Below are 15,171 nucleotides of genomic sequence, written 5' to 3' on the forward strand. Positions count from 1 at the left end.
TCAACCACTCTAGACCTGAACACAATCTAGCCTGTTGTGCACTGGCTCATAGTAAATCCTGCAATTTTCCTCCACGTCAGTGCTGACTATTGAACACATTTTCCAGTAGGTAGGAGAGACGATTTCCTACAGGCATAGGCTTGCGTAGGCTGGTATAATAGAACATAAATGACTACTGCGGGCTGGGCATCTAGCTACTACTATATGTTAGACTTAGGAGACGAGTCCAAACCCCCATTACCCCAAAGATTTAACCCCGTCAATCCTCCATCAACCAATAGATCGCTTCCCGTGACAAACACCGCATCGCTGGAACACAGGAATGCTACCGCATTCGCAATGTCGGCCGTCGTTCCCATCCTCCCAGCAGGCGTTCGGTCAATAGACTCCCGAAGCATAGACGCCGCAGGCCCCTGCAGCTCCTCTTTCATCATGTTGGATAACACCACCCCAGGACTAACCGAATTGATCCTGGCACCTTTGCTTGCCCACAAGGGCGCAGACGCCTGGACGCGCAGGATATTTGCTCGCTTTGAGACCGCGTAGGCACTCGTGCGGGAACGCTGGTCTGTACTCTCAGCCACGGAGTCAAAAGCTCCTGCAGGGAAGTCGGGATGCTGCAGCAAAGTTTGCAATGGGGCAGTCGCAAGGTGTCGTTCGAAACCCGGGGAGAGGGAGCCCTGAATGCGGTGCCCGGCTGCGCTGGATATGGCGACTAGAGAAGTACCGGCTGTCGCTAAGGGGTAGAAGGCCTCGATCAGATTCGCCGTACCAAGTAGGTTAACGTGATAGATTCGGCTGGGAGGAGCTTGATTCATGGCCACGCCAGCTGTATGGACGACCACCCTTATCGAGCCAAGCCCAGCGGCGTGTAACGCGAGCTTCTTGACCGCGCTGATGTCAGCCACGTCTGTCTGAACACCTTCCACGCTGTGGCCTTCTTCGCGAAGGGCGTGGACCGCCCTCTCCAGCATAGTTTGTGAGTAGTCGGCCAGGATGATAAGGGAGCCGCTGCCCACGCGGCGTGCAATGGCAATGCCCATGCCTCCACAGCCAGTAACGACCACCACGTCCTTTTCGAGGGCCATGTTGGGTGAAAGCAGTTTGTGGAAAGCAAGAGGAAAGAAATCGGTTGGGGGAGGACAGTCTCAAGACTGGCACGGCACGGAGCATCGTCTACCTTTCCACGTTGGAATTTATAAGCGTAGAGAATACGTGGGGTCCAAAATTGGTATAGAAATAGTGCATGTTATTGGTATGGAACAGGACTGTAGACCCACTGGCCCGCGTCAGATTTCCTTGGATATCACTTTCTAGGAATGGTGGTCAGCATAAGATCGAAAAAACAGGGAAGCAACACCGACACTTACAAACCAACAGGTGCGAGGATGGATTCTATAGCACAATCAAGGTCACAGATATCCTTCTATATCTATGTCCACACGGCCTTGCCAAGGGGAAGACGTGCAGGTAAATGCGATATGGGTATTCGCCAGGCTTTTGTCTCCGTCTATCAAACGGGTCTATCGAATTAATACATGGTGGATCGCTGGTCTATATTACATATAATACATGATTTATTTCCATTTCCACTCCGAGTTTCGGTGGATGAAATAGTCCTTGCTCTGAATTGCCTTGCGAATTCCCCAAAGCCCACCCAGGGGCCAAATGTCGCGCAGTTTGCGACTCCACGACTCGCTGCGCTCCTTCCGATCGGCCTCGACGTCGATGCGCACCTTATCATACACACTGGGCAGGGTTTCCGCGTTGTACTTCCGTCGCAAGCCATCGTACCAGTCGCGATCGTAGATCTTCCAAAACTCCTCCTGGCTATAGTATGTGTGGGCATAGAACCACTTCATGCCGCCCAACTCCCGTAATCGCCGCTCCAGGTCCCGATTCGCGGCGACAAATGTGTCCGGATCCTTGGGTCCGAATCCCCATACACCAATGTTCAGCATCTGGCCAGGCGTGAAGCCTTCACTCTTCACCGTGGTCTCATGCGGATGGAATGTCGGCGCGGGGCTTTGCTTCAGCGGACAGAGCCACAAGGGCCAAATGCCCAACTTCTCGCTCGTGTAATCGATAAAGGACTCGGCCGTGGAGTATGGCAGCGCCAGATCCTGAATCATATACCGACTCGACTCCCCGCTGGCATGCAGCGCCTTGTACAGCATCCGAGTATGTAAGAAGTCATCCAGCCACCAGCGCGTGAGTCGATTGAAGGGGAAATGGAAGTACTGGAAGGCCGACCGTCCCACCCAGAAGCCGGCCCGATCGTAGCGGAAAAGATACTCGGCTAGTGGAATGTAATCTGAGACGGGGCCCTGCGTCGCTCGCGTCTTCTCCTGCACATGGAGATAGTACCACGGGTCCCAGGCATGACTGAACGTCTGCACCTGGGCCGCCGAGGGCAACTCGTCGGTCATCTCACCCGCGACCACTACTCCGTGTTCCGGCCCGTAGACGATCCCATCGACATAATCATTCCGGTCGTTCAACGTATGTTCGTGTACCGAATGGACCGAGTCCCTGATACTCCGCTGTGGATGGTATGTGGCCTTGACGAACTTCTTTGCCTCGATCAACTGCAGCTCGATCAGGGTCGTGACGCCTAAACTGCCTACCGCACCGGCGGCGCCGTGAAAGAGATCCGCATTTTCACTCTCCGACGCCTTTACCACACTGCCATCCGCCAGGACCATCTCCACTGAATGGATCGTCTTGTCAAAGAACCCGTATTTGAAGCTGGAACTTTCTCCGGCCGTGCCCGCAAAGCCGCCGCCTGCGGTGATCCCTGGGAATTCCATCACGACCGGCGGTACCAGTCCGTATTTCATGATGGCTTCCACCAGTCGGTCCATCGGGACATTGGGCTCGACGAGCGCCCTTCGCGTGGTAGGATCAACGTGTAACACATTGCGGAGGTCGCCAATGTCGACTTCGCGGTCTCGGCGGATCGGTCGCGTGCTGTTGGTCGAGCCGTGGTTGATTCGGAAGGGTTCCTTGCGTTCGTAGAAGCCCCGGATACTGTTCGCGATCCGCGAGACCGCCGTCTTATGGCGTGCCAGCCCCATGGCGGAAGAATTGTGCTGCTGGTAGTGGTCGCACTTTTTTTCTGGAAGTTGTTGGACGGTCGCATTTTCCCGCCAGCAGCTGGAGCTGGTGGGTCGGGGAAAAGCGGAGAGCGTTCGGGCCCACCCGGAAGGGAGGACATGGAGACATCACTGGTGAACGAGTCGGTGTATTTACAGTCAGTGACTAGGAGTCAAGATACTGATTCTAGTGATGGCAAGGACGCTTAATTGCTTGAAGTTGAATGCTTATGAGATATGTCGATCTTGTTTAGCCATGACCGCCTTCCCATTGTAGCCATACCAGGCCGATCATCTTTAAGTATATACTGGACATACTGAAGTATCGCTCCTTAGGGTTATGCCTCTCAGGCTCAAGATACCATGCTCGATGATCTTGTTAACTGCTCAGATGGTCTCTGCATGGCGACAATTTCGAAATAAGTTCAGCTGAAAGAACTATCAATCTTAAGTTTCGAATACTGTGTCTTTATAGTTCAATGAAATATAACATTCTATTCTAGGTAAACAAGAGGGCCGATTTCATACAGGATAAACACTCCAGACCCATCCCGTAGTCACACTAGGAACCCCAGCTCAGTAAGCGCAGCTCTCAAGCATCAACTTGCTCTGCCTGCTGCCGCTTAAACCCAAACATTTGAATCATTTCCGTCCAGAACCCTGGGGCGGGACTGGTGAACGTCGCTTCGTACGAGTCCACAATGGGTCGATCCCATACTAAGTCGATATCCCTTGGTTTGAGTATTCTCGTCCGGTGAGCGAGCTTCCAACCGAAATACAGAATGGGGGCGATAAGCTGCATGGTATAATTCTGGAAGAAAACCTCCACACTCCACGGCGCGAACGCGGTATACCCGTAGAAGAGCAAGACCAGGACCATACATACCGCACCGATGTAGGAGCAGTACGGCTGAAAGTAGCCGTAGTACGGGAAGGTCTTTCGGTCAATGCCTTGTGCTTTGCATGCTCGGTGGAACTGGATGTACGTGATACATATGACTAGATAGTCAATGAGGGCACCGGCCGTAACCAAGTTGACTAACCATGTTAACACTTGTGACGAGTTGTCGGATAGCTGCAGGAAAGACAGGAATGGAAAGCAGATGACGATGAGGAAAGCGTAAATAGGGACACCGTTCTTCGTCTTGCTCAAGACTTTAGGTGCTCGGCCGTCGAGGGCCATACCGTAGAGGGAACGAGTGGCGCAGTATGTGAGGGTATTGCCCGCAGAGAATACCGACGTGATAAGTAGGGCATTGACGAGGTCGGGCAAGATGCGGACTTTTAAATTCGACATGGCGATGACATAGGGAGAAGCGCCACCTCCTTTCTCACTGCTCTCACCAGCAAGAATGGCTTGCAGAGTCGGTCGTTCCACGGAAGCACGATACCGACACACAGGGCACCGAGAGCAAAGAATAAACCAAACCGCCAATAGATGGTTTTAAAGGCCGCCTTCACAAAGATCCGAGGGCGTTTGGCCTCGGCAGCGGCCATTGCTATATACTCGGGCCCAACAATGCAGAAAGCAGCGGACCAAACGGCAGCCAGGAAGCCCTCAAAACGACCTAGACTACCGGCAGTTCGATGCTCGGCAAAGGGACCTGGATCGCTCCAATAACGAAAACCGTACGCATCGTGAGCCGGGTTACCACCAACCATGGTAACGAAGGTAAAGAAAAATAGCAAGAAGATCAGTAAGACCTTCCCGGAGGAGAGCCAGAACTCGGCCTCCCCGTACGCCGCGACGGCGAGAGCATTGATAGCACTATTGAATGTTCAGCTTGGGTTCTCAGTGGGGCCAGTAACCCAATAAACATCACACAGGGGAGTATGTTTGGCAGAATATGTTACAAAAGTCGCTTTGGGGGAGTGTGGAAAGGCCGGGCAGGAAGAGGGTAGTCGCTCTGGGGTCATACGCAAAAAGAACTATACACGCCGCACAGACGGCGGCGACCGGAATATCGTCTCTCCAATAGCTTAGGATCAGGTTGATGGCGGTTATCTCGAAGGGGATCATGAGAGATTCGTAGAGGAAGAAATTCCACCCGACCATGAAACCGAGGGCGTCATCCACCCACTTGCCAGCGAGACGGATGAAGCCACCCGACACAGGATGCAGGACTATCATTTCCGAGAGACAATTGTTGATACACGCGAGTACTCCACAATACAGAACGTAGGCAATGAGCAGACTGGCTGGGCCACCCGCCGCGAGGCCATTGCCGATAGTGACGAACAGGGCCGTTCCGATGGAGCCTCCAATGGCGATCAGTTGAACATGTCAGTTTTCGAGTCGTCGTTGAAGACCTTCCCCACTATCGATTTGGCCGTCTTGGACATTCGTCTCGGCCAGCTGTGGGTCCTCCTTCATCTTCAAGTCAAGATCCGCTTCCATCGTGTATGTACGTTGGTTGTCGCACTGGGCAGGGGGAGGTCGAAAGAATACAAGTTAACAACCCAGCAATCGGTTGCATATCAGCGATGAGTCCGGTTCTTAGGAGGATTGTAGATAGAAACCTGGAGATTAAATACTCTGCTCCCGCTTTGGGCCTCATCGCTTCAGGGTCACTTCCGCGACGTCATGACTGCCGATCTATCTGTATACTACCTTGGCTCCCTTGGCTCCCATGGCTCTGATACGAAAAGAGACCCGGCAATCAATTGCCTCAACAACAGATTGCGCAAGATCTAAATGCCTTGGCGATTCTCCCCCGCAACTCTGTTGTTGAGGCCACTTTGCATCCCCGCTTCCGATGTTGAGCAACAGGCATGTTGTAGATGTCGCTTAGGGCTAGAGTGTGGAGAACGTCACCTGTTACCCCGCGTTTGAACCACACGGGTCTTCCTTATCTTCGGCGATAACTTCTCCAAACCCACTACTATTTAGTCTAACTTTAGCCCGACATAGTTCACCCTAATCCGTCCGAAAGAGGAAACCAAAATGAGAGCACTTTCGCACCTTATGGATGGAAGAGAGTGGAACCAAAAAGTCTAACACTTATCCATGCGTTGAGCCCATTAAAGTTCTCAACAGCTCCGGTGGGATGACCATTTGCGATAATTTGAAGGATTACTCTATGCCATGGTGATTATAATGTACCTCTACATGAGTTAAACACCTCATTACTTCGTTCTCCATCTACCCCAGTACGATGTCTGCATGCGAAGAAGAACACACCATGATCCACACCGGAGTGTGTATTTGTAAAGGAGTCGGGTTCACCGTTAAAGGTCCCCCGGAGGATGTGTTCTGCTGCTATTGCAGTGACTGTGCGATTGGAGCCGGGGGACCCTGTCAGATTGTGAGTGGACGATATGGTTATTGCATCTTTCAATTGCAAACCCCCCTTCTACCTGAGGCTGCGTATCCTATGCTTACGGCTGCAGACAGCAAGCTATGCCTCGTCCAACGTCACCATTCACGATCCGGACGTTCTCCTTACCTGCTACACGATCACAGAGGGCACTATAAGCGGTCGTGCGAAGGAAAAGCATTTCTGCAAGAGGTGTGGATGCACAGTATTTACCATACCTTACAGCCTCGACCGCCAGTACATCGTCATAAGACCAGTGCTGATCGAAAACGGGTAAGACGTGATGGCTCTCCAGGGTTCAATACATTACTGACTTTTGCGAAGCCTCGAAATCTACAAGCCAGGGCTGGAATGTTTTGCAAAGCGACGTCCTAGTTACTTTGCAGGGTGCCAGTCAGCCAAGGAGTACGACATCATGCCGACAGATGCTGGAAGCTCGGACACGAAGGGATAAAGTATGGTAATCATTCATTCTTTGCTGTGACTGCATGCCACAATAACAAGCTGATATCTCACAAGAGTATGCGCACAGACTCCACCCAAGACTGAGATCGATGCGCCCATCGAGAGTTCTCAACGAGCACCGAGGCGAGTGCCACATCATATTTCCAAGATCATCACATACAATGGTCCAGATACCAGTCCAGCAACCACAGTGGACGGCGAATGGCTAAAACCATAATCCACCGGCACCATGCGGCGAGGCGTCCTACACTTTTGCTTTTGCATCCTCCACCTCTGTCGCCTCTGCGATAACCTTTCCATCAGCATGCATAGCCTCTCCTAAATATGGCACCTCGTTCCATGTCTCACTGGTGCATGGAATGGGGAACGCCTTGGCCAAGGCCCAATATATCGCAGCAGCCACCAGGAATCCTGACAGATAATTGATGTTGTAGATGTATTCCGCGGCCACCGGTACCTTTGCACCAACGGCGCCAGCAAACCCAACGATGTTGATTAGGATGCCGCATATGTAGGCCGTATAGCCCCTCCAGGAGACACCCCAGGTTCCATAATACGGGCCGTTTCTTTCTGCACTATAGAGAGCTTGGAGTTCGAGGTAGCCTCGACGGACCAGGTAGTAGTCGCTGATCATGACCCCGGCGATCGAAGATAGGAATACCGAATAGGATGACAGGTACACCGTGAATTTGTTGGAGGAAGCTACCAGGTTCCACTATAAGGTTTGTCAGTGATCTGGTGTAATCCAAGGGAGGGGCGAATGGAATTTGAAATCATAATATGAGTCAAGAGAGACGGTGAAGATGCATACCGGGCACATCGCGAGGCCAATAGCTGCACACACATAGGCTCCTCGGCGGATGGTGCAAAACCTAGGGAGTAAGGCCGAGAGATTGGTTCCAGCGGATACGGAGTTGGCTGCAATATTTGTTCCCAGCTGAGCCAATGCAAAGCCAGCGGCAATAACGAACACGCCGAACCGTTCCGCCGAACTGGCATCCTCCAAGAACATTCCTAGCAGAGTGAGAGGGTTCCAGACCGCTTGGCCGAAGATCACCGACGAGGATGAAGTAACCATGATTCCGATAAACGAGGTTACAGCAAAGCCTACCGGAATCGTGATCAGTTGTGGCCATACCGCATCGTTTGGCTTGGCTGCGTATCGGCTAAAGTCAGGATTATTGATGATTAAAGCAGCGAAATTAGCAATGCAGTTCATAATGCTCTTCACAAACGCCCATGCCAATGTACTTCCTTGTGCAGTATTGGGCTGATGGATGATAGGACCCAGTCCATGAGCGCGGACAATCGCCCAGACGAAGAAAGCAATCGCGCAGGCGGGTGAAAAGTAAGCTTTCGCCGTGAAGAGATGTCGGATCTTATAGATAGGAAACCAAAGAGCTGGCAGCGACCCCAGCCAGAACAGAAAGAAGCTGGTGAACTCCATGGTGGTTACGCCTGAACTGGCGGGGATATTATTGGGGATATTCACGTAGCTGGGCCAAATGGCCTGGATCATCAGAGTCACACACTGCCCTAACCCAGAATTCGTCATCATCTGGCAAGAGAAAAGAATCGCATAACATACCTCCAAGATATGTCTGTTATAAGAAAGTGGTTAGAGAAGAGCGTTGGCGATCTGCGACTCAGCACATACCTGAACGCCATACCAAATTACAGCCATGGCCGCGCGATTTAGAATCGGCCAGAAGGAGCCCCATATGCCAAAGGATGCTCGGTTGGCTACTGCGAATGGAATGTGGTAGATGGTTGCAATGCGGCCCATGGCAATCACAAAGATGCCCGATATTGTATAACCGATCCAGACGCAGAGCCAGGCCTGCCACCAGGATAGTCCATCCACAATCATGGACGAGGTGATCATCCACGTATTCTAGTACATTGAAGGATATGAAGTTAAGAACTAATGCATGGATCGCCCTGATTGGATTGCTCTGGGGTATTAACATACAACATTCAACGAATCTGCAATCCAGAAAGCTACGAAGTTCAGCCATCTCCATTGGCGGCGCTCTGGCTCGACTGCAAGGTTTATCTTGATGTATCAGTGCTTCATTGACAAGGTTTCCGCGCGCTTTATGAAAGCATGTGTTAGAATCTATTTGATTGTGCTAACCTGGCCTTAGATCTTCATTTGTTAACATCAACTCTGCCGTCGTCAGACCGGGCTCTGTCGGCACCTGCAGTATATTGATGGACCTTTTTAGCAGTGACATTGTTGTATGTCATGGAACGTTTCGAAGGGGTGATGAGGGAGAAACAGAAGTCTGCAGTGAGGCCTGGCGCACCACACGTTATTTGAGGGTGCCAGGAAATGCGTGCCAACATACTGGTCGATTGATACCCCGCATTATATGGAGACAAAGACAAAGATCAGCATCAATCATTCAGGATCCACCCCGCAGACGGCCGACGCCGTAGTGGAAGCTAAATCAGAACCCCTAGAACCGAGGCTAGTATCATCAATGGGGAACCATTCGCACAAATCCCAGACCGCCATTGAGGGGAGAGTCCAAATCTCAGGAGAAAGAGCTCAAGTCTCTCTTCAACCCCAATGTTGATCCCTCCTGCCTGCAGTGGCTTTCATATCAAGCCGTGGAAGTTGGTCTGAAGCCGACTGAATCGATTGTTCGGGACTAACCTGGAATGTAGGGTGGCCTCAGGCAGCAGAGCACCCTCTCTCTTTCTCTCCTTACATCGAACTTTCACAAACACCTACAATGGTTTCTTATTTCTCTATCTCAAGCCGCTCTTTGTCCAGAACATTGTTATTTTCTGCCAAAAGTTGTCGGGGAAGAATTGTTTGATCGGTTCTATCTATATGATCTTACCTCAGGAACTATCTGACCAAGAAGTATATAGGTGCCCAATTTATCTAGAAATGTACGGTTGATATAGATAGTATATCTCTAGATCTAATATTGTTCAAAGTTACAATAATTTCTCATTCAATTGTATTCTTATCTTTAGAAGTATGAACGCCGTTGAACTTTATTCTTTCTTGCATAGTAATAAATATATCAATATAACCAGTTCTTTAACTATTTGCCATACGATATATCTCATGAAATCCATCTTGTTGGTTCTGAAGCTGTCGGGGACTCCATGACCACCTTCCTAACTAGGAAGGTCAGGTGTGCATCATTGCCCTATTTTGTCCGCCTTGCGCAATGTATTGAAGCCATTGTCGATCGACGACCCAGACAATCTCGATGGGATATTATTCTGTCTTGTTTATTATTTTCTCGTTTCCCGCGCCCGCAAACCTGCTCGCTGGTTGGATTTAGACCTTTACTCTACCCCTTCAGCCAGTCACCGGAAGGATTGTCGCGCCCAGACTATGACTCTGGGTGACAAAGGAAGGGTTTATGATGAGTACTGAAGAAAGAATTATGGACAGCACGCAGCAAGACGAGATCTGTTCCCTCTCAGCACAAGATCGGGAAGATACCCCTATGGTACGTCGCGCCTAGCTTTCCACGACGACAGGATTAACCCGATGCCACCATAGAAATGGTCCTGGCTTCGCAAGCACCTGATCTTGATTCAGTGCAGTTTCCTCGCGGTCTGTCCCGGTTTCACCAGCAGCATTTTGATCCCCGGAACCAATGCGGTGGCCCTCGAATTGGGAATCCCTCAACAAAAAGCGACATATTTCATCGCCGTCCACGTCCTCTTCCTCGGACTCGCTCCGTTCTTCTGGATCGCCTGTATGAAGGCATACGGCCGCCGTCCAATCCTGATTACCAGCACATTGTTATCTTGTTTTGCGGCGCTGGGCGGAGGGTTCGCGAAGAAATATGGAGGTCTGATGACTGCCCGTGTTTTCCAGTCCTTCGGCATCTCTGCGGGGTTCGTCCTTCCCGGCGTGATTGTGGTGGATATCTTTTCGGAAGAACAGCGTGGTCGCAAAAATGGGATTTGGGCGCAAATGGTGTCGATCGGGGCTCCGCTCGGTGGAGTGATCGGCGGGCCTGTGGTGCGCTATGCTGGCTGGCAGTGGACCTTGTGGCTCACTGCTATCATGAATGCCGTGCAGTCGATCGCTTTCATCTTGACTTGTCCCGAGACTTCATATCGACACCGCACATCCGGAAATGCGGAGCTACGACTGCAACAAGTGCTAGAGCCATTTTTGATTCTCCAAGCTCCCCATATCGTCTTCGTGGCGTTCGCGTATGGCGTCACCTTTGCGATTGTCTCTGTGGGATTGGCCACGATTGTGCCAATTGCACTTGAAAAGATATACGGATTTGGCGCCGTCGCACAGGGTCTCTTTTTCTTGGGCCCATTGGTTGGAGCCCTTATTGGCGAACAGCTAGCTGGCCCAGGGAGTGATTGGGTCATGAAACGGGAGCGGGGCAATGCTACTGTTGGAGATGTCGGTGGAACCGCGCAACGGTTGGAGCGTCGACTGATTGTCGGTCTTCCAGGATTTCTGATCGCCGTAGCAGGCATCTTGATCTTCGGTCTGACTTTACAATACCGCACACATTGGATGGGGCCATGCATGGGCTTTGCAGTGGCGAACTTTGGCCTTCAGATGGTGACAACGCCATCGAAAACCTATTGCGTGGACTGTTTGCCTTCTCAATCGGGCTCAGTGCTTCAGCTCATCAATACTGTGCGGCAGATTATTGCTTTCACAGTACCCTTTTGGAGTCCCAATCTGGTAGAGCATCTTGGATATGGACTCGGGTATGGAATCGAAGCGATCATTTTGGCGGCTTTCTCCGTAGGCTGTGTCCTGGTCCTCTGCTGGGGCGGACTTTGGCGAAATAAACGGTCAATTAAAGGGCTGGAGGATACCTCATGATTTACGGAAGAGGCTTGAATGTATCAATGGATATAGCGAAAAATTCGATTGCAGAAAGAGTGCTTCAGGACGACCATTGCGCCAAATCAAGGGTCTCTTAACCCTAAAGGGGTTGTATATACCAGTGACAAGAATTATAGGCTCCAGAAACATCAGCTATTGACGTATTGAACAACTTGCGATTCCAAATGCACCAGCCTCTGTCGAACGAAAATTTGCATTTCTTGACTTACAGTTGACATATGAACCTAATGGGTTGTCCTTCATCCTCGAGACCTAGTGCAAGACGGGTACCACCAGGAAGAATAAAATTTCTCCAGTCGCTCCCAGAGGAGATACCTTCTTCCTGATCGGTGCCAGGCTTTAGCATGCCTGATCCCTGGTTAACGAACTCCAGGTAGTCCCGACGACATTTGTTGATCAAATCCCGGCTGATGAGGCCTTTCACCTATGTGATATTAGGATGGCTGCCTCTTGATATTTGTTAATTCACCAGACTCACCCATAGAACGCCATCTTCGTTGAAACAGCTTCTTAGCTCCTCCAGTGAGATGTTCAGTGTGGAGGGTTTCAAGCTCTTCACATCCTTAATTGTTCCCCCATACGCCCGAAGATTCAACCTTTGTTCGACGGACTGAACCAGTGTGGATGACATGTTTGCTGCCGAAGCCTGTGTAGTGATGTTTTTGCTTCAAAGCAGATTGACCTTTCGCTTTCACTCTCATCACCTTTATACTTTCCAAGGACATTTTGGTCTGTCGCAACTATTAACCGATTTGAATCTCTATCCCCCAATTTCCCTTTTGGGCAAACGAGATGGTTCCCGGGCGATTACCGAAAATGGCAATTCCTTCGGCTCCGTGAAGGCTGTTTGCACTGTTTGATGAATTCCCGCATTCGGACGTGAGGGCAAAGGAAATCAATTGACAAGCATGACGAAATATCCCCTATATGGTTGATCCTCCTGTACATATGGTCAAAAATGTAGGTTGAAAGTGAAATATTGAAGAATAGTTGCCGAGGTCGATGGTACAGCCTGAGTGGACTGTACGTACTAAGTACGATTTAAAGTACTATCTGAACAAATGTTCGATGTCTATGCATCACAGATTATATATTTTGTTGAGATACCATATCACCTACTTTGATTCGGAAAGTGGTTGATAGAATACATGCCCAACGTAAATCTGAAAGCAAATAACTATCCTACGCACCCAAATTTCAATACTACACAAATCTGTGGTGGTGTTGTAGGCTATCTATGCTCGTTCAAGACTTTCAGGTGGCCAACGTTCTCTCAAATCTCAGAAACCCGGACATTGTCCGCGATGGCAAACGCTCGGTGATATGACCAATTGATGTCAAAGCGCGCTAGTATCTCCACAATTAGATCAACCATGCTCTGGACGGACTAGTGTACTTCTTAGTGCTCCGTATCAACCAGATGTCACTTGCTGGGATTGATTTCCAATTGTTCTTGTCGGCGTAGACCGAAGCTAAACCCAATCCAGGGGGATCAAGGATGATGCAAACACGGCAAACAGTATGGCCAGGGAAAGTCTGTTCAACCTCCTAGTCTTCTTTCTCTCTAGTATCGCCATCAGATTCCAGAAGCGAAGCCCACACTAACGACTGGCCATACCGGTCTCGAACCACTACTGCATGTCACACGGACTAGACTGGTAAAATAGGAGAAATGAGGCCCAAAAAAGAAGAGTCACTAGCTCACTCGAGCGTAGTTCGTCTATGTTTGTCCAGCACGGGTCAAATCTAACCCTATTTCAGCAAAAGAAGTCTATCGTAGCGCGCGAGCTAAAGCTTCATGGCGACTGCTAGACCCTGGCAGGGTTGAAACCCTGCCAATCACTATCAGCCTCTGACAGGCCCTCAATGCTACCATGTTACATGAAGCAATTTTAACATCGCTTGGCGAGGTCATGAGGCTCGAGTTGCCTTTGGCCACTGATTCATTTGGTAGTAGTATTAAAGCCACGAGTGCCACCATGACTGCGTCCCAGAGAGGGAGGGAGATTTTTGCGCAACCATTGCAGGCGACCACTCAGGATGGCGCCCTCACACTCGTTTATGTTGTTTTTGTCTGTCATTTGTACCCACCTGTGTTCACTCGTTGTTGCCGTCCCGTGGGTTGTCACGGATTACTATGAACAGGCTGTCGTCACGGAAGCCTATTACTACGGTAGTGAGGTTATAACTACGATCCAGGAAGTTTCTCCGACGGCCACTTCCTTGCCCGAGGCAGTCTCGACTATCACCTCCATCGGCACCGGATACTATGGAGGAGATGCTACCGTCATCCAGAAGCTGTATCCCACCGGCGTAGGAGAGTCTCTCGATGACTACGATCGTTACCCCTACTACCGCGATAATTCCCATTACACCATCTTCAAGGTCTATCTGACCTACTCAGCGCCGACGGGCTGCGCAACACAATGGACCCAGACCACTGCCGTCCCAGTGAGTCCGCCCGTTGTAGTGCAGAACTTGCTGCCTCGAACCGCCACGGAGACTTCAATTTCGGTCGACTCCAGCCAACCCTTCCAGCCGACCACTTACACCTATGACGTGGTCTATGTCGACCCGACCCAGGTCCCCAGTAGCAGTCTCGACTCCCTCAGTTATTATAACCGACCCACCTCCCTGTACACAGGCGCACAGTGCTATTACACCAGCACAGAGGGTTCCTACAGCAGAAGTTCCTACGGCGGGTACTACGGTTACGACGACGACTATAACTGGTTCCTTGACGACTACTATATGGGTATCTCCCCGTTGGCCCTCACCCTTATTCTCACCATCGGCTGGATTGGCCTCTTTCTGATCCTCGGATTTATTGAGGCATTTGTTCGGTTCCGCCGCCTGATGACTGGCTGGCAAACTCGGCGCGGTCTGCCCGTCTGCTGGTCTCTCACCGTGATTCCGATTAGCCTCCTCCTTTTGTGTTTCTTCCGCAAGGGCTATCGCGCCCGCTCCCAGGCGGACGCGGAGATCTTGAAGAAGCGATGGGATGCTATGGGCTTCTGGACGAAGCTGCGTCTGTTCTTTGTGTGGGGATTGCGGTTCAAATACCCACCAATGCTGGGCCCGGCGCCAGCACGCGTGAAGACCAGCAAGCAGCCAGGAAAGAACCCCGGACCCCGCCTGCTGACTCCCAGTCCATCGCAGAGTGTGGCGCCGGATTCGCGTCAGGGATCCACCGCTGGACGCAGTGCTGGAGATCTGGAAATGGCAGAAGCGTCCCCGGAGGCTTTGCAGCATCCTTCACAGGCTGCTGTCCCGCCGTCGACCGCATCAGGGGCACTCCCACCTCATCAAGATGACCATATTGGCAGAGCGCACTAAGTAACATGCTGGTGTTGGGATGGGATTGCAGGCTAGCTACCATGTCGGGGTGGGACTCGAAGCAGATGTAGCGCGACAACAAGTCGAGGTTCCCGTC

General features: G+C 51.0%; 7 protein-coding genes across 7 annotated transcripts; 3 read left to right on the forward strand and 4 right to left on the reverse strand.

Moving 5' to 3' along the window:
• Positions 1-200: 200 nt before the first annotated feature.
• AO090005000023 (uncharacterized protein) lies at positions 201-1,088 on the reverse strand (the record flags this gene model as incomplete). Its single annotated transcript, XM_001817097.3, has 1 exon — positions 201-1,088. One exon carries the CDS (start codon positions 1,086-1,088, stop codon positions 201-203), a length of 888 nt encoding a protein of 295 aa, XP_001817149.1.
• Positions 1,089-1,577: 489 nt separating this feature from the next.
• Positions 1,578-3,077, reverse strand: AO090005000022 (FAD-binding oxidoreductase; the record flags this gene model as incomplete). The annotated part of the gene is made up of 1 exon (XM_001817096.1): positions 1,578-3,077. The coding sequence occupies one exon, from the start codon at positions 3,075-3,077 to the stop codon at positions 1,578-1,580; it is 1,500 nt and encodes a 499-aa protein (XP_001817148.1).
• A 610-nt stretch (positions 3,078-3,687) lies between these two features.
• Positions 3,688-5,493, reverse strand: AO090005000021 (uncharacterized protein; the record flags this gene model as incomplete). Its single annotated transcript, XM_023234303.1, is given in 5 exon segments — positions 3,688-4,434; positions 4,440-4,863; positions 4,921-4,957; positions 5,031-5,354; positions 5,406-5,493. Coding segments are annotated over 5 exon segments (1,620 nt in total).
• A 571-nt stretch (positions 5,494-6,064) lies between these two features.
• Positions 6,065-6,866, forward strand: AO090005000020 (GFA family protein; the record flags this gene model as incomplete). The annotated part of the gene is made up of 4 exons (XM_023234304.1): positions 6,065-6,183; positions 6,247-6,400; positions 6,486-6,685; positions 6,737-6,866. The coding sequence occupies 4 exons, from the start codon at positions 6,065-6,067 to the stop codon at positions 6,864-6,866; spliced, it is 603 nt and encodes a 200-aa protein (XP_023088778.1).
• Positions 6,867-7,121: 255 nt separating this feature from the next.
• Positions 7,122-9,114, reverse strand: AO090005000019 (nucleobase cation symporter-1 family protein; the record flags this gene model as incomplete). The annotated part of the gene is made up of 5 exons (XM_023234305.1): positions 7,122-7,592; positions 7,689-8,435; positions 8,535-8,771; positions 8,850-8,920; positions 9,015-9,114. The coding sequence occupies 5 exons, from the start codon at positions 9,112-9,114 to the stop codon at positions 7,122-7,124; spliced, it is 1,626 nt and encodes a 541-aa protein (XP_023088777.1).
• A 1,155-nt stretch (positions 9,115-10,269) lies between these two features.
• On the forward strand, positions 10,270-11,714 carry AO090005000018 (uncharacterized protein; the record flags this gene model as incomplete). The annotated part of the gene is made up of 2 exons (XM_001817092.3): positions 10,270-10,356; positions 10,410-11,714. The coding sequence occupies 2 exons, from the start codon at positions 10,270-10,272 to the stop codon at positions 11,712-11,714; spliced, it is 1,392 nt and encodes a 463-aa protein (XP_001817144.3).
• A 2,064-nt stretch (positions 11,715-13,778) lies between these two features.
• AO090005000016 (uncharacterized protein) lies at positions 13,779-15,074 on the forward strand (the record flags this gene model as incomplete). The annotated part of the gene is made up of 1 exon (XM_001817091.3): positions 13,779-15,074. The coding sequence occupies one exon, from the start codon at positions 13,779-13,781 to the stop codon at positions 15,072-15,074; it is 1,296 nt and encodes a 431-aa protein (XP_001817143.1).
• Positions 15,075-15,171: the final 97 nt, after the last annotated feature.

Source organism: Aspergillus oryzae, chromosome 1, assembly GCF_000184455.2.
Source record: "Aspergillus oryzae RIB40 DNA, chromosome 1".
NCBI classification, from domain to species: domain Eukaryota; kingdom Fungi; phylum Ascomycota; class Eurotiomycetes; order Eurotiales; family Aspergillaceae; genus Aspergillus; species Aspergillus oryzae.